The 21,280-nt window shown below is 36.1% G+C and overlaps 1 protein-coding gene across 2 annotated transcripts; it reads right to left on the reverse strand.

The window, feature by feature from the left end:
• Positions 1 to 4,623: 4,623 nt before the first annotated feature.
• On the reverse strand, positions 4,624 to 21,039 carry LOC107079733 (coiled-coil domain-containing protein 192-like). 2 transcript variants are annotated; one of them, XM_069187221.1, is made up of 7 exons: positions 20,779 to 21,039; positions 15,620 to 15,668; positions 14,274 to 14,378; positions 12,329 to 12,445; positions 8,332 to 8,388; positions 7,648 to 7,780; positions 4,624 to 5,243 (listed from the first exon to the last, which is right to left on the reverse strand). In XM_069187221.1, the coding sequence occupies exons 1-7, from the start codon at positions 20,868 to 20,870 to the stop codon at positions 4,723 to 4,725; spliced, it is 1,074 nt and encodes a 357-aa protein (XP_069043322.1). In that variant the 5' UTR covers positions 20,871 to 21,039; the 3' UTR covers positions 4,624 to 4,722. The 2 variants fall into 2 exon arrangements, with proteins under 2 accessions (XP_069043322.1, XP_015221422.2); XM_015365936.2 differs by lacking the exon at positions 14,274 to 14,378.
• Positions 21,040 to 21,280: the final 241 nt, after the last annotated feature.

Below are 21,280 nucleotides of genomic sequence, written 5' to 3' on the forward strand. Positions count from 1 at the left end.
TTAAATGTGCATATATTTAATATTACAGAATAAATGTATATCTTGATTTTCTTAGGGTGTACAGCTTATATAGCTTATACAGATGACGGGATTCATTAAAATTGATACTTTCTGTCAAAAGCTACTTTCTGCAGCACAGATCTGATTTTGCTTCTCTTCTCTTAACTCATCAGGCCATTCACTTCAAGTAATTAATTCAGTTTAGGCAGCACACTGAACTGGGGCACATTCTTTGAGGAGGTTGTATGTTCTTCCTGTGTTTGCATGTGTTTTTTCCCAGGTGCTCCTCAAGCTATGTGAGCACTTTCTCACAAAACTAGTTCTACTGTATACTCCATAGAGTAAAGACACAAAGCTTTCTCTGAGATTAAATCCTATTATGAAAGTATCTGGGGAAAATGTCAGATCAAATTTGACAGATCTGATCATGTTAAACTGCCGTAAGGCATTCAGGTAAAGACACACCTTTTCAGCTGTTCTGTATTGTATGAGAAAAACCATGAATAAAAGATAAATGTGGACACAGGCTATATTGTAAATAATACAAAATTCATATTTATCGCACTTGTTCGCATAAGAAATTTAAACACTTCTAATGAAGAAAGATTGTTTTGATCATATTGCTCTTTTTATGATACACACAAAAAGTTTGTTAAATAAAAGAGGGCATTTGTTTGCTGAGCAACAGGTTATTTGACTTTGTTGGTACTCAATTTAAATAAAAAGGTTCCTAAAAAATATTTCTAATTTCAAAACCTTATGAATGCCAGCACAGACAGCTGTCAACAACACGTCCGCTCATTAAACAAGTTGATTTTGACTACATCTCTGTAACTGGCTGTTTATAGTATACCCTGCTGTCATGGTAATAAAGAAAACTCAAAGTCAGAGACTCAGTGCAGTATCCTGCTGTGCAGTAAAGCCTTTATTCGCTGACAGAATTTAGATCCTTAAGAGGTTAGCATTTCCATCCTTTTCCTTATTGAGTCATTTCACTAAGATGAATCTTAACTAAAGCATAATTATTTTCCCTATGTAAAAATTGGACTGTTGATTGTCACCACTGTTAATTTGGAGTAACCAGAGGCCACTTGCCAACCTGTATTCTATAAAGCTAAAGCTACTGAGCAAAAGTGAAGAGAAGGTACAGGCATCCTACCGTACTACCGTATCTCAGGTTAAACACTCAGAATTAAGCAAGGACATTAACTTAATAAATTCTGGAATATGTGAATATTATATAACTATGGCAAGACTTTCCCATTGCTTGAAGGCAGAACTGAACTGTCAAAAGGGACTTCTTCAAGACAAACAACCATGGACAGCTGTTTCACCCTATTATCTAATTATAATAGAAAAAATCCTCTCTCATATCAGCAATTCCATGCAAAGGGAGAGAACTATACTCAGCTTTGAAAGGTCAGACAGCACTTACCAATGTCTTTTAATTATAAGGCATCTTTAGTTCGCTACTAAATTACAGACAGATCAAAAGCAAACAAATACGTGCTAAAGGAAATCCATGTTTTTGAGCACTGATCAACATTGTCTAGTTTTGTTGCTAATCTACTACTTTTTGTTTATATATGCTTAATCTATTTGACTTCACAAAAGTTAAAAAACAAAATAACATGCCATGTCAGCCTTAGTTGCCTTCATACATTACTCTCAGCAATAGGGTCTTTGATATGACTTTACAAAGTCAAGCAATGATTATCGACCTTCACTAACAGCACTGACTACAGATTTCCAATAACACTGGAATTACCAACAGAAACTGCAGACTTTTAATCAATTTCTTGTTTTTTTTCAGCCAGGCATTCATCATTTCAGTGAACTGGGTTGTTTGGCTTTTAAATCACAGTTTACCTCTGTGAATTAACAGACTAACCTGTCTATCCCATCATTTGTTTTTTTTTTGGTTCTGTACCTTACCTTAAATGCTTGATCTACATAATAAGTCTAACGAAAAAAAAATTACAGACTGAACCAGCTTGGTAGACTGTACCATATGTCTGCACTATGTAGGTTTTTGACATCCTCAGATATTAATCATATTCTAGACACTCATCATTCCTCCTCACGTCAATCCAAACCTGTCTCTCCTGTTTAAAGTCATCTTTTGTAGGATAAAAGGGCACACTTTTATTTTCTACAACATTATCCTTTCTTTGCAAATACATAACTCTTACTATGTTATCATAGTATATCGGGTATACTGTCTTAAATTACATTATATTAAATTTAAAAGGATTAATGAAGCTTAATATTTGCAATGTTATTACATTGTAAAAACTTTTTTTTTACAAAACGTTTTTCCTGTATTTGACAATCACAGTGATTTTTTTAATGCTGTACTCTCATTGTGACAGTTGTGTGATATGCTTTATATTGATACCTATAGTGTGCATCATGTTGTTTCATCTTAATAAAGAATGGGGTGACAGTTGAAATGAAATGACTTGAACAGGGGTGAGCGATGACACAGGAGTCAAGAAGGAGATAAGATTGAGTCAGGGAGGGTAGGTAGGGGTTAAGAATAACTCAAAAAGTGGGGAGGAGTGATGCACGACTCAAAGACAACATGTCATTCAAGGAAGGGAAAGGAGAGTACTTAAAAAGGAATGAGGAGTAACCGGATGTGAAAATAGGTATGACTAATCGAGGAATGATGTGTAAGGATGTTGTTACATTGTATACTGTAGGTCAGGTGGAATCTAACTTTGTGCAAATCTGCTAATCACAAACTTCCTACAGGTAACATGTGGTAACTTTTTGTTTACAAGAGGCATCTTGCTTCAGCCCAGTAGAAAGTCAATATTCAAGATTCAAAATCAAAGTGAGAAAGTCCGTGGTTGGCACTGAGTATGCAGCTGGAAGGTGAATTGTGAATCACTAGGCCTTAAATTTAAAAGAAAACTTTATACAATCATTTTTTTTGTAATGAATTAGTTACAATGGTATACTAAAAAACACTTTCTATGAATTTGCTCTTCTCATACCCAAAGCCTCTATGAAAGCTTTTGATTGGAATGTTATCTACTCTCTTAAAAATTCCAAATGTTTGACATCAGTTCTCAGAACCTTACCTAATGAATGTCTGGGTAAAATGTACAAACATGCAATATTTAATGAAGAGAAAAAACATCAATTATTTAAAGCCTCTGTAATCCAGAACTATTTTGTTACTTATTTCTTTGTAGTTGAAACTTTAGGCACCTTCATGATCAAGACTTTTTAAAGCTTATTTAAAAAATATATCTCAGAATGTTAATTGGGATATTTTGAATGAAAGACCTGTAAAATCGTGAGCATCCTAAATACTATATATAATTTCAGACACATAATGTAATGCCACCTGAAGCAGGAATGGTGAGGGATGAGGTTTCTCAGCAAAAAAAATATATATATACTGTATGTATTATTTTTACAGCATCTACAGCTGTAAGGAATTAGAGATTGAATTAATTACAGCTGTAGGCACCATTACAAGTGTGGTTATCCCACGAGACGCTTCGTACTTGGGGAAGGGAGTGTAATGCTGCATGAGAAATGGGAATGCTGAGGGACAGAGCTTCTCCTGGAAAAGCAAGTGTCTCTAAGCAACTTCAGCTGCAGAAGATATGTGATCTGATGAGGTCCAGTTATGGGCGGTCCTATAACTGCATACTGGATACTTCCCTGATAGCAGAGCAAACCATGGTGTACACCCCTAGTTAACTTCAGGACTGAGAGGAAGCAGGACTGTATCTCCTGTGCAATATGTAGTGCAGTGTGCAGTAGACCTACAGTAGCACAGGCAGAGTAAGGCAGAAGATCTGGCTCAGGTAGAGTGAAAGAGGTAGCGGTTTGCGTGTTTATATGTCTGCCTAACTGCTGTGGAGGTACACCAGTAACAGTGACCAGACTGAAGTAAGAGAGAACAGGTCTGTGTTGTGGTCTGTATGCAGCAGCAGCAGCTCTGAAGATGCTGCTAAGTTCACAGTGTGTAATGGTTTCATAGTGTAAACTGTGTGGCAGCCGGTTTTCACACAAACACTTCCACTTGCAGCCAGCACAAAAACTGGAGTGTTCGTTACAATACAAATACAAGACCACGCTGAGATCCAGCTTCTCAGTAGTTGGGCAGGGGGCAGGGAGAGGCTCTCTCAACAGCTAGATTCATCTCCAGATAGAATTCTTTTGGTGCAGTTAATTTTTAAGTTGCTCAACAATCTTTCGGCTGGGTTTCATCCCACTTTGGTCTTTGAATCGCGAATATGCAATTTGCGAATGTAACATTTTCAGTTGTTGAGACCCTACTGTACTTTCTTTGTATACACGTTACTATAGACTACTGACATACTTTCCTGTTAAAAACAACAGGAAATCTGATCAAATGAGTCTTCTTTTCATAAAAGGCAACATGGGATTCGTTTTCTGAGAATCCTTCCTTATTCGAAATGGACTTGTGTTTCCACATACTCCTTTCCTCAGCATGCAGGAAGTAAAGAAAGGAAAGAAAGCAAGTAGGAAGAGAGGTCATTTTTAGGGAACTTAGCTTTTTGATAGTGAACATAAAGTTTCATAATGTTAATTATTCCAAAAATAATTTTAGAAAATCAAAGCATTGGAACAATCAAATTAAACATAAAATGTCATACAAAATGTTTTATTTATGCTGTCCATCTGTAAATGTTTAAACTTTGAAAACAGAGTTCATCACATACCTATAGTGTTTTTTTAAGACATAGAAACCCCACTCTCTGTTGAACTTCCTGATGAAATTCTGTGGTCTTTCTCTGGAGCCGCAATATCAACTGCAGTTTTCTTCAGTTCAGTGTTATAAGCTTCCTCTGAGCCGAGTGCTGGAACTTGGTTCCATCCAAAGGTACATGTGTACTGTAATGTTTTATCACAGGGAGGACTTTTTATTTCTAAGGGATTTTCATGACTGGGACAGGTGCACACAATCCTGGGTGTGCTAGATGTATGTTCTGGATTGTAACTTTGCTCTTTCTGGCTGCTGATTGGTGGAACAACAGATATGATGGATTTTTGCAATAGTCCTGAATCAGCAATAAAATTGAGCTGTTGGCCCTCAAGTTTCCTCAGATGCATGTCTTTCTGCTTCATGGCTGCTTGCAAGCACTCTATTTTTTCCTGTTGCTGAGACACCTGGTTTGACAGTTCAAGAATAAGGTGAACTCTGCCGTCATCTCCACTGTGTTGTTCAATTAGCTTTTCACAAGAATCTTCCATAGCTGAAAAAAGGAAATACATGATTGAGATAAAAACCTACTTTTACTGGTTAATTTCAGAATTGTATTCATTAAAGAAAACAGAAAATGTACGTATATCACTGTATTTATTACTGATAACGTGTTATCTTCAAATGATAATTTCAGTGCTTTTAGAGGAACAAGAAATGTGCAAATTACATTTAACAGGAACTGGCGTTTAACAGATTTCGTCACCTCATACCACATTGATAAAGCATGCAACAGACTCAAAGGTTAAAGGAAAATAGGTCTTTACTGTATATCATCTATTTTATATAAGTATAAATCTAATCAACTGACATTTATAAAGTAATAGATTACATTGTATTAATTACATGTTGAGAATGCCTTAGTCATAACATTTCAGAAGCTTTTTTCCTCAATAATGAAATATTGTAATGTGTTATGCACTATTATGTCAGAATTTGTACCATGGGCAAGTCCTACATCTATCAGCACAATTTGCTTGTATATAATTAAATATAAGGGGCATCTTAACATTACACAAAAGTGTTTGCACTCATTTCAATTTTATCTTTATTATTAACCTCTAGGGGACATTTGTTTGGCAGCAGATTCCAACACAACAATACTACAAAAAAAAGAGATCAGGACAAATTATTTAAAGAATGTATTTTCTGAAAACTAAATGATTTTAGTGGCTAAATGATTTCCAATACTATACTATATCCTATCTATACTGAGGTGTTTCCCAGGTGGGAGTAATGCAAATTCATTATGAAGGGGATACACTTGCAATAATGCTGTTAGTCTTCTTTAGAACCCTTAGCTGGTAAATTTCATTTAGGCTTATCCTGATTTATCCCAATGATTATTGTAATAAATATCACTATTTTCCTAAATCTTCTACAAATTGTAGCATTAATGTTACCAAACCAACAGATAAAACAGTACATTATGACACTTTCAATAAAAGTATTTCCATGCTGAGAAAATGTTTGTGAACCCCAAAGATAAATATGGAAATTTCATAGTTTGGCCAAGACAGTGTCCTTGAATCAAAGCCAGTCTTTATGTAAACCAATTCTATGTCTCTTGAAATGAAATTAAAAAAAAAACTAAAAAAGGTACAATACAGGGGATGTGAAAAAGTGGACCCCTCATTTAATTAGCACAATTAAGGGAATAATTAGAATCAAGTTTTTAAATAAATAGGTAGATCTTAGAAGGCTTCACCTTATATATAGATCAGAAAATGATATCATTTTTGGTCTTCACCATACAGGTGTGTGGAAAAAAGTCATGCTACCATCTAAGGAAGTCACTGAGAACTGTAGAAAAAGTTATTGAGGCAAATCAATCGGAAAGGATTATTAGAATCTGGGGCGCCACCAATCCTTTGTTAGCCAGTTTACAAATGGGGAAAATTCAAAACCATTCATTCTACCCAGGAGCAGTCATCCTACCAAAATCTCTGCAAGAATAAACTGGAAAATCATCAACAAATTTAGAAAGAACCCCGGAGTAAGACCCCGACTACTCTTGCCTTGGCTAATGTGAGTGTTCATGATTCAACTATCAGAAAATGACTGAACAAGAATGGTGTTCATAGAAGAATAGCAAGAGGAAAACCACTGCTGTCCAAAATGACAACTGCTGTGCATCTGAAGTTCACTGAAAAGTACACAGATCCACAGGGCTTCTGGAAAAATGTTTTCTGAGTCAAGTGTAGTTCTCATGGTGAAAAATGTTACACTTGGTAAAAACCAAATACTGCTTTCAAGCAGAAGAACGTCATCCCATCTATCAAGCCTGGTGGTGGGAGTGTTATGGTTTGGGGTTGCTTTACTGCCTCAGACCTGGACCACTTGCCATTATAACACAATCATGAGCTCTACATTTTATCAAAAAATTCTAGAGAAGAATGTCTGGCCATGGCAGTGACCTCATGACCTCAAGCTGAACTGAAAGTGGGTCTTGATCCTGAATATACAAGCAGATCTATAAAAGAATGGCTGCAAGTAAAAGTGTAGACCTTAAACTCCACTGAAATGTTGTGGATCTCAAGTGACCTGTCCATGCAAGGCAGCCATCAAATATTTGGAGGAAATATAATATATATAAGGAGGAAAGGGAAAATTCCTCAGAACATATGTAATAGACTAATTGACAGTTACAGGTAACATACCACCAATTACTAAATCTATCACATACTTTGTCACACATGGATATTGAATGTTGCATCATTTGAGAATAAATAAATGTTGAATGAGAACCTGTTTTGGTCATTTGTTTTATCAGGTTAATTTGATTTATGCCATTTAATAGTTTTGTATTAACACTACCAACTTTACACCAAGCAACTTTACTAATAGACACTTCTCAAAACAAACATAAAATACCAAATAAAAAAGATAACAGTGACCTCTAGTGAAATGTCTGTGTTCTTGCAAAGTTTGAATCTTTTCTCTCATTTCAAATGCCATTATTGACGTTTCTTGTTTTGCTTGTAAAAATTCTGTCTTCAACTTTTTCATTTTTCTTTTGTGTTTCTGTTTCTAAAAAGAAAAAAATAAATGAAGAAAAAAACATGAAAAGGGCAAAAGAAGTGCTACTGTAAAATGCAACTCAGAAAACATCACTGAGGGGTTATATACATTCCACATTCCAATAGCTCTTATAAATCATTATCTTTTTGATCTTATAAATCAATAGCTCTTAGAATCATTAAACAGGTAAGACTTCAGGGAAAGTTAAGACTTCAGGGAAAGGTAATAATTTAAGCAGTTAAGTATTTTTTTTGTAAATGTAGTGATTAAAGACTTGAAAGAATCCTTGGAACCTTGACCTGCAGGTATAATTGATATTATTTAGAATTTTTCTAATTGGAAAATAACTCCAGAAATTTCAATTCAAAACAAAAATGGTTCATTCTTATTTAGTAAGTACAAAAAAATATTCTGAAAAGCAATGTTTTTCAATTAATTCATAATGGAAACTCCTATGTCTAAAGATTAATTGAACCCAAGAAACATTCATTATACTATGTAAAAAAGTTACTTTATCACATTCTAATGTGTTTTAAATTGGGAAATTGCAGGGTACATACCAATGACACAATCTGTTCTTTGGAATACTTGATTTCTTGTTCTAACCTTCGAATGTACTAGGCAAAAAGTAAAAGAAATATATATTTAAACAACTTAAAACCAAAAGAAAGTGGTGCAGGTATTTTCATGTAGGACCAAATATAGATCTTAATAAACATCTCTAGGAATATTACTGTAACTACAAGCATTCTAAAAGTCACAGGCTACAGAAAGGTTATAGGAATATAAACAGAAAAACTAAAAACACCTATAACTCATAACTGTTCAATATGCACTCTGTTCAGAAGGATAACTGATCTAAAAAGCATTATGACACTGCAAACTGTCAAAATTAGCAGGTGTCCAATTATCCATCCATCCAGGTGAGAAAGGTCAGCTGTTCGTACAGGCCACTAATTGGGAACATTATAACTGATAACACACCCTGGGTTAAATGCATTAAAAATAAATCCTTCATAGGAGTGGCAATGTGGAGAGATTTTGTGCAAAAGAAACGTTTCAAAAACCACAACACAAAATCTTTCTAGAGCTTCCAGTGGCACAGGTGTTTATTGTTTCAAATGCAAAAGCTTAGTGCATTTTTATATTAAAGTGGAATGAAGTACCAGTACTCAGGCAGGAAAGGTTAATGCAATATCTGAGAGAGCCTGCTTACCATAGCACAGTAGTTCCTGCAAGAGTATGATATTTATAAGAACACTGGTTGTGTCCTGCAGAACTGTATAAGAATTGCTGCAAGGAATGTTTGTTTTGGAAAGGAACATAATAGGCCCATTGTGACAGCTTCCTCTTCTGTTGCATTCACATTCTCAGCTATCATCCCAAAAGATGTTAATGCCCAACCTAAAGTGGGGAATTCACAAATACATAGACACTACCCGGATGGAGTTTTTATGTTTTCCACATGTTTGCATGAGTTTCCTCCGGGTGCTCTAGTTTCTTCTCACAGTCTATCAACATAGATTTACAGTAGGTTAAGTGGCAAACTTTGTCTTAGATGTGAGTATGTGCATTTCTGTGTGTTTGCCCTGCGACTGACTGGTGTCCTGCCTAAGGTGTATCTCGCCTTGCGCCCATTGCTTGCCTGAAAGGCTCTGGTTCCCCTGCAACTCTGTACTGGATGAAGTAGTTAAAGAATGGATGGATGATTGACTGGCTGTAACCTGCATAGTCATGATAATAAATCAATTGCATTTCTTCTATAGCACAAAATAACTTGTACTGTGACAAATTGTAAATAGTTAATTTTATGTCATGACACATTGCTTTTCCAAGTGTGTGAACTGGAAGAATGAGTTAAATAAATGTCAAGAACTTATCTGAAGGTTAAAAAAAATCTTTGAACTATGAAGTGAGTTTACTGTTTTCTTATTTTTTAGATTATTAGCTTTTATTTTCATAAACCATTCATCAACATAATAAAGATCAGTATATGCTGATGTTGACCTTGGATTTTCAATGGCTCTGTAAAATTGAGCTTCTGAACTGAAGTCTAAAAACGTTTCTGATTCTGAAGTTCACTGGGTCCATTTCTGTCATGTTTGTTTATGTAAAATGATCAGTGTAGTTACAGTCTTTCTGTAGCTAGATGGCTATGGAACGCCTTTGAATTGTTTATCATAAACAAAAATCTTTCTCTTTCTTTGGAAATAAACCCAGGAACTGGTCAACTCCTCTGAGCCAGCTCCTTAGGAATGTCTCTGAAGTAGGACTCTTGATAACTGGATTGCCCTGGCATTCCAACACCTAAACCAGGCACTACATAGTGATATAATGCCCAAACCAGGCCCTCTCAGTCCGATGTTCTAAGAAGAATGAACATCTGGACTTGAACCTCTGCTGGACATCCACTGAGAGGAATAGGATGACCCAGCAAAGAGGACCAGCTAAATGGGTTTGCTGATACACCTGAACACCTCGCAATCAATCATCTGTTGCACTAAATTCTGCGTTTGATCTCCCAAGGTCCTGACACATTATTGCTAAAAATCAAAATTTATGGAAAGATCTGAATATTGGAGCATATTTAGTTCTACAAGGGATCAAATGTTTTTCCCAATCCAGTCTCAACTTCTGATTTGTTCTCAAATCTAGAGTCCTCTTGCATACATTCTCTGGAAGAAGCAAACCTCAAAGGGTCTCTTCCTTTCCCTGTTCCAGCAGAATGTGCTTTTGGCACACCAACACAACAGACACAGACATTACACAGCTATTCTTCTCTATGCAAGACTTTCAAATGTCATCTGGGATGAATATTAAATTAATCTAATAACAGTAGTCACAGTGGAAACTGCGTGGGTGGTTGTGACAGATTTTCTAATGCTGGCAAGACAAAAACTGTCAGTTCCACTGGATCAGAAAAATCATGGAGCATGATGATGGATCATGGCAGGCCATGATCTCCATGATCTAGGACCATGAGTCATAAATGACACAGTGTTTTTGACTTTTACTTTTTTAGTCTTGCCAGGTAAGAAATGACCAGTTGTAATGGCGAGTGACAGTGTAGCTCAGGTTCCAGCATATTGATTGCACAATGGTTGGCTGCTCTTGACAAGAGGGGCATACTGGTTCCTATCTTGATTTTCATCAGTCTTGACATTCAACAGATGAAATAATCTTATTAACAGAGTCAAAACAACTATCTCACTAATGAGGTGACAAGTGTCATTACCCGCTTGTGTTTCACGGTGGGTAATGAAAGATCAATTGAACAAAATGATGACCAAAAAAACTTTTATCATTCCAAATTCTATATACTGTTTTTTACTCTACTAAAAGCACATGTAGAGTGCTACATTTATTTTGATGCATATTATATATCATGGATAAACATGTCTAGAGGCAACCCTGGGGCCTTGGGTTCAACTCTTAGGGTCCTAGCTGGGTGGAGTTTGCATTTTCTCTTTGCTTGGCTTTCCTCCAGGTGCTCTGGTTTCATCCCACAGTCCAATGACATGTTGGTAGGTTTATTGACTTCTCTGAAAATTGGCCCTGGTGTGAGTGTGTGTGCATTTGTGTACGTGTGTCCACTGATGGAGTGGTGTCCCATTCAGGGTGTATTCCACCTTGCCAAAGAATTATGGCACTGCTGGTAAAGGGAAATGGTGTAGGGGTGCTCGGGCACAGAATACTGGGAAAGATAAGTCTGAAATACGGTCATTCCTCGCTTTTCACAGGGGATAGGTTCCAAGACTTTCCACAAAAAGTGAACATCTGCAAATAATTGACCGCCCTCTCCAAAACAACCCCGGTCCCAAAAAAACAATATTTTAGTTTTCTTTTTCTAATCGAGGGCAATTTAGAGAACATTCGAGAGCATATTACTTGATTTTCACATGTTGTGACACATGGAAAGGGAGGGGGAAAACGAAGGAAAGGCATAAAAGTCTTGGTAACAAATAACTAATTTTTCTACCCAATAAACAACTTTATTAGGATTTCAAGCATTTTTATACAGTTTTAATGTTTCTTTGATATTAAATCCCTTTTAGTCATTTAACAAAATAATGAAAATGAAAAGCATTTTATATTTCACTCACTTTTAATGTCATTTTGTGACTGGTTCACTTTCGCTGGTTTGAGATTTTCTTTCTTTTAACGTGTCTAAAAGAGCAACGTTCTCTGGCAAAATCATCACTTTCTTGAGTCTTTTAGTTCCACGATTGCTAGCACGAGAACTAGAAGCACGGTTAGGTCCCATATTTAATATAAATAACGTATATGGGGCAAAAAAAACTTCACTTGAAGAAAGAAAGTAGGCAGACTAATACGCAATGCGGGGAAGTACAGGGATTTTTTTTGACCCGCGAATAAACGAAACCGCAAAGTACGAACCCGCGAAAAGCGAGGGATGACTATACAGTATTTATACCCTAGTGAGAAGGGTATGAGTAACAGTTAAGGTACAGTCTCTTGAACATGTGTTATTAACTTCATTAAAATGTAACAAACAAAACAATAAATATTACATTTTATCACATTTTATGTCAGTACCTGCTCTTGGGTATTAGAATTCTTAGATAATGAATTGTTTCTTAAGTCTTCTAGTTGATTCTGAAGGTCTGCATTTCTTTCCAGCAGCTCTAAGCTGTTTGTTCTGGCTTCTGATAACTGAAAAAACATGTTAAAAATATACAGGTGTATTGAGGTACATTCCACTCTTGCATATGCACTGGACAGTATGTAAATGCTTCCAGTTACATGCTTAAATAGTTAGAGATGCAGTGTTGTGATCTGGTTTGGTCAGAAACTACCGCCCAGACTTAGAATAAAACATTAAACAGAAGACTTCAATTATTTAATGCACTATCAGGAATCTCAAAAGAACATACAGTAACATTTCACAACTAAACATGACATATCAAAATATTTTTGTGAAATAAACTATGCAACATTCGGAAATGGAGTTCAGGAGAAGCTGTGCATTTAATCTTCTATACTGTTTTTTTATTATTATTAAATAAAATTTAAAATAATAGTATTTACTAATTTCTTAGAATATGTTTTAAATTAATGCTACATGAACATGCTGTAATTAGAACTAAAAACAACTGAGGACTTAAAAGTAAAATAAAAACAAAAACAAAAAAATAAGGGAAAGGGCTGCACTAGCTAAAACAGATTCAAAATAGTTTTTTTATGTGTTGTTACATTGCTGTTAGGATGTCCATGCTCCAATACACATTGAACATAATGACATTTAGGAAGAGTGTCTGTATAATGCACTTTTCCTTATTGACCATCGCTGAAGGCATCAGAGCTGTATATCAATGAGGAATCAATATATTTCAACTTTAAATGCCCCACAGAATTCATAGCCATTAACATGAAAGAGACGAGCTTTTGTGACTTGTCACTTTAAAAAAAAGTCTCTCCTGCACCCTAACAGTTCTGACATGAAATGGAACAGTACAAACACACCTCCATTTAGATTTGTGCATCATCCATGGAAAGTCAACAACGAAACTTGAACTATACCAAAACATTATTAATATAAATATTTATTACATCTCCCATAAGCTGGTACTTGTGCTCAGAATGTTCTATATACAAAACTCCATTACTAACCTCTCCTATTCTCATGCCCACTGCTCTTGTATCCATTACTAATTAATCACCAAAATGACTTGTTTTATCTTTACTTCCTCACAAGAAGTTTTTTTCCATTATTTTTCCTAAACATTTATTACTCATCATGTGCAAGATACACAATAAACACTGGGACATAATAATCCATAGCTACAGTATGTCATGCCAACATTAATTGAAAACACAGTGAAACAACAAACAAGTGCTTAAAAATTACCCTGCATTTTTGTCTTTTTTGTGGTATTTTATTTCTCAAGGTAAAATTAGTGTTAATTTATTTAAGTTGATACCAAAGCAACCTATATCTATCCTTATTTATAGAACTGAGCATTTTTAAATATTTGTTTATAAGTACCTTACTCAAAAGTAAGGCCCCACAGTCTCTAGGTTATGAGTCCAAAGCCTCAAACACTTCTGCCTGCTAAGCACACATTTCTGTCTCTTCAGTAAAAAAAAAAGCAACTAATCATCAATAAATGATCAATCTATAATTTAAATTATATATTTTTAATGAATTATTACAACAGACAGGTAATTAATGAAGGGGGAGGGGGTATTTAGCCCATTTTGCTTATTTGGTTACTAGTATCATAATATGTTAAAAATTCAATGTAATAATAAAAAAATGCACAAAACAAAATGTAATCCAGTTTTTTTACATTAAGGGAAACTTTAAGATTTCTTTTAAACTGCACATTTATTGTAGGTCAAAATCTTTACTGTCTTCCGAACTTTTCCAAGCTAATTAAAAAGTTTTAAATAAAAGTACCCTTCCAAAAGCATTTCCATAGAAAATAATTGAGTTTCACCTACCTGCAATGAGAAATGTTATTACGTTAGGAAAATTTACCTTCTGCTCGAGAATCTTTATGGAGTCTACACTTTTAATTAGAAGCACTTTCAAGTCTTCAATTTTTGCATCATCATGTATGCCTTTTAGGTCTAAATCCTCTACCTGTAATCAAACACGCATAAGGATAATACTCATAGATTCGCAAAAAGCAAACTTTCAATCATCATATGTAATGTTAATGGAATATTCTTGGGGGGGGGGGGGGGGTTGAAAACCATTATTTGAGTTGCATGGAGTTGATTTTGAATATAAGTTTTGCTTTGTTTCGATATTATGAGTTAAGAGTCCATTTATCCAGACAACAGTGTCACGAAGCGTTAATCAGGACCCTTTGCAGATGGCAGAATCTGGAAGGGAGAGAATCAGACACAGGGGAGAGAAGACCGGGAATGGGGCTGGTAGACGAACAGGGGGGCGTGTCGGCGGTGCACTGGTACCCAGGGGGGCGTGGTCCGAACGAACAACTCCAGAGGGAAATCCAGGGTGAAAGCAAGAGTCCAGAACCAGGTAATCCATCCACGACAGACAAGACAAAAGTTAAAAACCGGAGCGGGATCTGGTGCGGGGATGGGGAATAAGGGGTAACGGGGCCAGGTGCTCCAAGTCCCGGACCTGGATGGTCAGGACGCCGTTGTGAAGCCGATGCTGTTGGGTCTCTCCTGGACCCGCTGGTAGGCGGGCTTCCGGGCGTCCATCTTCCAGAGCTGAGCCCAGAATGGTAGGAGCGCTTGGATTATAAAGGGAGGGCCTGGAATAGGAGTCAGGTGCACGAAATCAACGAATACGGGAAAGAGCTCGAGCGCCCTTAATAATTATAATTATAATAATTGCTTACACTTACAGTATATAGTGCTTTTCTGGACACTCCACTCAAAGTGCTTTACAGGTAATGGGGACTCCCCTCCACCACCACCAATGTGCAGCTCCACCTGGATGACATTTTACTCCTTAAGAGGAGGGACTTATGATCATGACAGACGGATAAATGGAATCTTAACTCATAGTATCAAAACAAAGACAAAGACAATGGTCAGAAACGACCCTTTATTTTTGAGGGGACAAATGGATATGCTGAGTAAAGAAACTCAGCAATCATCTTTAAATACAATCTGCCAGCCAGTATGGTCTTTAATTTTAAAAATTTGTAAAAGCCTAGGGCACTAGACAAAGAAACACAGTTCTTAACTCCAGGTAAATAAATCTTTATTCAGCTTCAAAATACTGCAATTGAGTAACTTTAAATAAATATAAAATTCTCAAAATTAAATCAATCTATTCAATCAAACTCAAATACAGAGGAAATTCTACCAACACTACTACTGTACTTCTACTACTACTGTTACCTTATCCTTGATCCTGTCTGAAGAATCCGAGAAACACATATCAGGCACCCTGCAATAGAGGATGCTGAATGTTATTAAATGCATTTGCACAACGTTTTTCTGGAACCATTAAAATAGATGATAATTTTACCCAAGAAATCCTTAAGTTAAGTACCTTGATCAGGGGTATAACAGTGGTTCCCAAACCAGTCTAGAGCCCCTAAACACCATTTTACACTGCCCCCTAACTATCATAGATGATTGGCATTAATTTATTGAATAGACATTACAGTGATTTTATAGTACAACTGTTTGATACTGGAGTTGCAACAAAAGTAAAAGAAATTATTATATAAATCGTTTTATATGCATGCATGATAATGTCATTGTTCTTACTTGTGCTGTTACAAGGGTCATATTAGTTGGCCAAGCTCATTAGTTTTCAGTTGTATGTATAATAATAATAATAATAATAATAATTCCTTACACTATTTATATAGTGCTTTTCTGGACACTCCACTCAAAGCGCTTTACAGGTAATGGGGGCTCCCATCCACCGCCACCAATGTGCAGCCCCACCTGGATGCAGCCATAGTACACCTGTACTCTCACCACACATCAGCTATTAGTGGGGAGGAGGACAGATTGATGAAGCCAATTCAAAGATGGGGATTATTACGAAGACATGATTGGTAAAGGCCAATTGGAATTTTTGGCCAGGACACTGGATTAATACCCCTACTCTTCTTGAGAAATGCCCCAGAATTTTTTAATGACCACAGATAGTCAGGACCTCGGTTTTACGTCTCATCCAAAGACAGTTCCTATTTACAGTACAGTGTCTCTGTCACCATTCTGGAGCATTAGGACACACACACCACAGGGTAAGCGCCCCCTAATGACCCCACTAACACCTCTTCCAGCAGCAACCTTAGCTTTCCCAGGAGGTCTAAAATTCCAGGTACTTAACAGGCTCATACCTACTTAGCTTCAGTGGATTGTCAGCTGTGAGTTTCAGGGCGATATGGCTGTATGATGGGAAGCTCAAAACAACTGACAATTACCTCATTTGTTTGTACCATAATAGTTTTTTTTTCCTCCAACAGAAGGAATCAAGTCACCAGTGCCTAGAAATCTTCAATGAGGATCTGGTCAACTTATTATGTAACTAAGGTTACATATCCTTCACCACTGAACAAAACAAAAACCACTGAAGCATTAAACAATAAGCTCTTTGGATGTAAAGGAACTTTATTGAATGTATTTTTACAGTAGTCGATTAAGCATATTTAATGAAAGAACCAAGACAAGTCTTCAAGCAGAAGAAGAGAGAAAATTGACTAAGGGTGTGCCGCTCTTTCCCCACACTGCATTCTGCCCGTCATAAATGCTATGATGCATATATGAAATATCCACCTGCAGCATATCAGTTTCAAAATCTGGAGGCTCATATTTGTGGCATGAGGTTTATAGATAATGAAAGGCTGAAAGCCCCAACTGAGACCTGGCTATAAAGGCTGTGTAAGGAATTCTGAATTGCTGGCATAAACATGACAGAGCAGAGCATTGAGGTCAAGGTCGATTAGAATGAAAAGTGATACATAGAGGGCTTATGGCTAGAATAATTTCCTCTTAATAACATTCTTAGCTGCACCATTTTGAAATCTTTTATTCTAAATTAATTTAATGAAGAAATAAGCGAACAACAAAAAGAACATATGAAACTGAGAGCAATAATACTATATACTGTATGTATACAGTTATATAGTATGTGCCTGTATGTTTGCAAAATGCAAACAATATATGCATTTTTACAATATTAAAATTTTAACATTCAATATGCCTTTCCTTTATCTAATGGTCAGTAGGACACCCACTGAATTGCGAAAGTCTTAATTACATACTTAAGCATCTCATATAAGGAATTATTTCAAATTCTAACAGCAACTTGCATTAATATTCAAACTCATGTACTTATACTGTAGTACCAGTCAAATGTTTGAGTACACCTCCTTGAAACCAGGGTTTTCATGATTATCTGTGCTTTAAACTGTATAAACACTTAATATTTAATGACATGATACTGTATGTCTACTTACAGTACAGTATAATCTTAAGTGAACTGCATTAAAAATGTTATTTTTTTATTTTCAATAAAATGAACACCCAACGCAAGCGGATTTCAGTCTGAAGCCCAGGTTAGTTAAAAGTCTGAAATGTGTATAACATGATGTTAGAACACTAAAAGAAGTTTAAAATGGTCTTTGTTAGAGGTTCTCACAGTTAACTAGCATGTTACCTCATTTAAACATACTAGTTAAATGAGGTGGTGGCATTGTGCCTAAGGATCTGCGCCTGTGGCTGGAAGGTTGTCGGTTCATATCCCATGGCTGGCAGACGAATCCTGCTACTTCAGGGGTGCTGTATAAATGGCTGACCCAAGGATCCCAAGAGAAATTGTATATAGCCAATAAAGTGATCTTATCTTATTTACCTTTTGTCACCAATTATTGGTAAACTGGTGAGGGTCCGCGATTACTATAAATATTGGGAGCATGGGCAAAAGTTTGTAATTCCTGAATGAACATGGCAAAATTTGCTCAGCAAGCAAGGAAAAAAGACAGTCTATAAGTACTTTAAGAAATGAAGATTCATCTTTAAGACAAATTGCAAGAACTTTGCAAGTGTCACTAACTGCTATGGCCAAGACTATCAAATGATATGAAGAAACTGGCACTCATGAGGACCGAAAAAGGTCAGGCAGGCCAAAGGTGACGTAAGAATCAGAAAATACATTCATTAGACTCACAAGCCTGCGAAACTGGTGACTGACTGCCCCTGAAATACAAGCTGAGCTCAATGCAACTAGAAGTACAGATGTTTTAACATCCACCATTCAGAGGAGGTTGTGTGAAGCTGGCCTACCAGGAAGGATTTCTGCAAAGAAACCATTGTTAAGAGGGCAGAATAAGAGGAAGAGACTTGCCTGGGCCAAAAAACACAGAAACTGGACCTTTGAGGCCATCAGGTGTTATCATGTTATTTCATCTAAACCGATCACAGATGTCATTCAACTAAAAGTCTTCTGAAATTAGCCTAAATTAAAAAAAAAAAACATTAATAAAATAAAAACTCTCCACCTCACTTCAGTTGAGAGGATTATCAAGATGGGTCACTTGATACTGCAATAAATATGAATTTTTCTTGCTTTAGAATAAATATGTTCTTTTTTTAAATCTACCAACTGTGTGCATGTTTGTGTAATCTGTCAACAGTTACCCCCTCTGTTCATGGATTCTGTTGCTCATGATTCTCAAACTACATCATAAAGCTAGGAAAAGATAGTGTGTTTAGCATACATATGGGTTTATGCCACAAACATTTTTAGAATTCAAAAACATGCTACTGAAGGTGCCATTTACACTGTGTGACCACACACAAATAGTAACTTTTAAAGTTAGCTTCCTCTGTATGTAAACTCTCAGTAGTGTCAGTTTCTTTGCAGAAAGGCTGTAAGTCTTCTGCATTTTCATTTTTTGTTTAGTTTTCCTACAGCGATACTTTCCTACTGCAATTTGCTCTGCAGAGACCCTTGTCAACAAAATTTTAACATATCCAAAAATGCATTCAACGTAAACTTTTCTTTATGCAAAGTTAACTCTGATAGAGTTTCATTTTACAATTTGGAAGTTATAAACTACACAATACAAGAACAGCTGTTCATCCAAAGCTATTTTAATAAAATCTTCAAACTATGGTTTGCAAATACGGAAATCTTTATTCTACCTCCATCTAGTGGTGAAAGATAGAATAGTCCAGCCTATTACTAGATAATTATTTTTTCATCATCGATACAGTTCACGAACTACATACGATTTATTATATACAGTTTAGGAACTTACGACTGCAGCTTAAGTCTAAATTAATCGTTATGAGCTATTCTTTCCAGGAGTCCGTTATCAAGGAAGCTGTAGAGTATATACCTTTAAATTCCTTCCTTAAAGCTAAATACAAATTACTGTACAGTACGTAATCGTCAGAGGTAATCCTTCTAAAAACTGTTTAAAATGATATATTGTAGTTATAACAAGCTAAACAAATCGACATGTGCAAAGGGGAAATATAACGACTATCGCGAAGTAACAGTTTTTCAAGTGTGATATTTATAGCTAGCTATAGAGCATGTCTGACTTTTTTACGCTCCTTTAGATCATTCAGGCCCACCTAAACATATCTTGGAAATGTCTTTTACGCGATGCAATTCCAGAGTGCTTTGCTTAAAAGAAAACAGAAAGGTGAATCACAGAAACACGGGAAATAAAGAGGAGTTAAACGTTTTTAGTAAAATATGTACTAAAGACTCTGTAGGGTCAAACCAGACGCAAATAGCACAAGTACAACACTGCTATATGCAGTTTCCACAAAAGACGGACTCCTCAAATAAGGATACTTTAGTTCGTGAAATCCATTCAGAATTATGGTTGTAAACCCGCCTAACGGAGAGAAAGTGGCATTACATAGAACATTTTAGATGTTTTATTTCTGGATGGGGATAAATAGAAATATTGTATCTCGCCGCTATGCTGGGGTTGCCGAAATAAAGGGTGATTTATATTAGAGTCTCAGAAGACAATAAAGCACAAACTGGATAATTAGTCATAGTAAATCCAAGAATTCCGGTTTATTATTTACAAACCACATTGGACTACACTGGGCCACTCCTCTCTAGCTTGCTCGATTTCCCCTATATGCTGCTCTTCCTTTGAGTTGATAGATTTCACCTCTTGTTTTAGAAAGCAACACCTTGATCTCAATGGAACTGGTCTTTCTCCACCTTCATTTCCACTGCAAAGCTCAGCTGTCACGGGTAAAATGTTTACAGCAAACATTTTAAGGGAACATTCGACATTTTTATCTTAAGCAGTCTACATGAGTGTTAATCCTTTTCCACCTTCATTTTTTACAGAGCAGGTGATTTATGACGTTTCCTTCAATGGTTTAAAGGTTGTATATAACATTACCTTTAGTAAAACGATAAAAAATACTGCAGAACTACAGACATTACCAGCTCCTTTAAACGAATAGTTGAAACAGAAGTAGATTGTCTTCCAATATAAACAGAATTATTTTATTTATAAAATATTACACGGCAATTTAGGATTCATTTTTACAGTACCTACCTTGTTGTGTCAATGGTCGTGTTCTTTAACGTATTTTGTAGGTCTGGATTCAAATGTATCGGTCGAACTGTGCTGCTGGCACCATTCCCCATTTTCTTCTAAACAAAGTCAGCAAGGGCAGTTGCAGTCACAGAACAAACAATTGCGACCACATTTAAAGTTCAGAAAGAAACAATTGTTCCACTTTATTCGTTTTAAGAATTGTTACGAGATGGGTGACACCTGACTTCTTACGTGCTGCACCTTCGATCCCAGTTTGTGTACGTCAGCTGGCTTCCTAGCAACGAAGTTACACTGCAGTGGAGCCGGTATCACAAACTTTCATTTGTGCTCAAAGAAAAAAAAAATACAGTGTACTGTATATACTTGGATTAACTCACTCCTTGCTTTCTGCATTTTGTCATAGCTTAAATTGAATGCGTATTCTTAAGGAAACTTGCAAATTATACTCATGAGAGTGAAATAGAATAGAATATTTGATATTCGTTAAAGTGATTTAAAG

This window comes from Lepisosteus oculatus, chromosome 3, assembly GCF_040954835.1.
Source record: "Lepisosteus oculatus isolate fLepOcu1 chromosome 3, fLepOcu1.hap2, whole genome shotgun sequence".
NCBI lineage: Eukaryota > Metazoa > Chordata > Actinopteri > Semionotiformes > Lepisosteidae > Lepisosteus > Lepisosteus oculatus.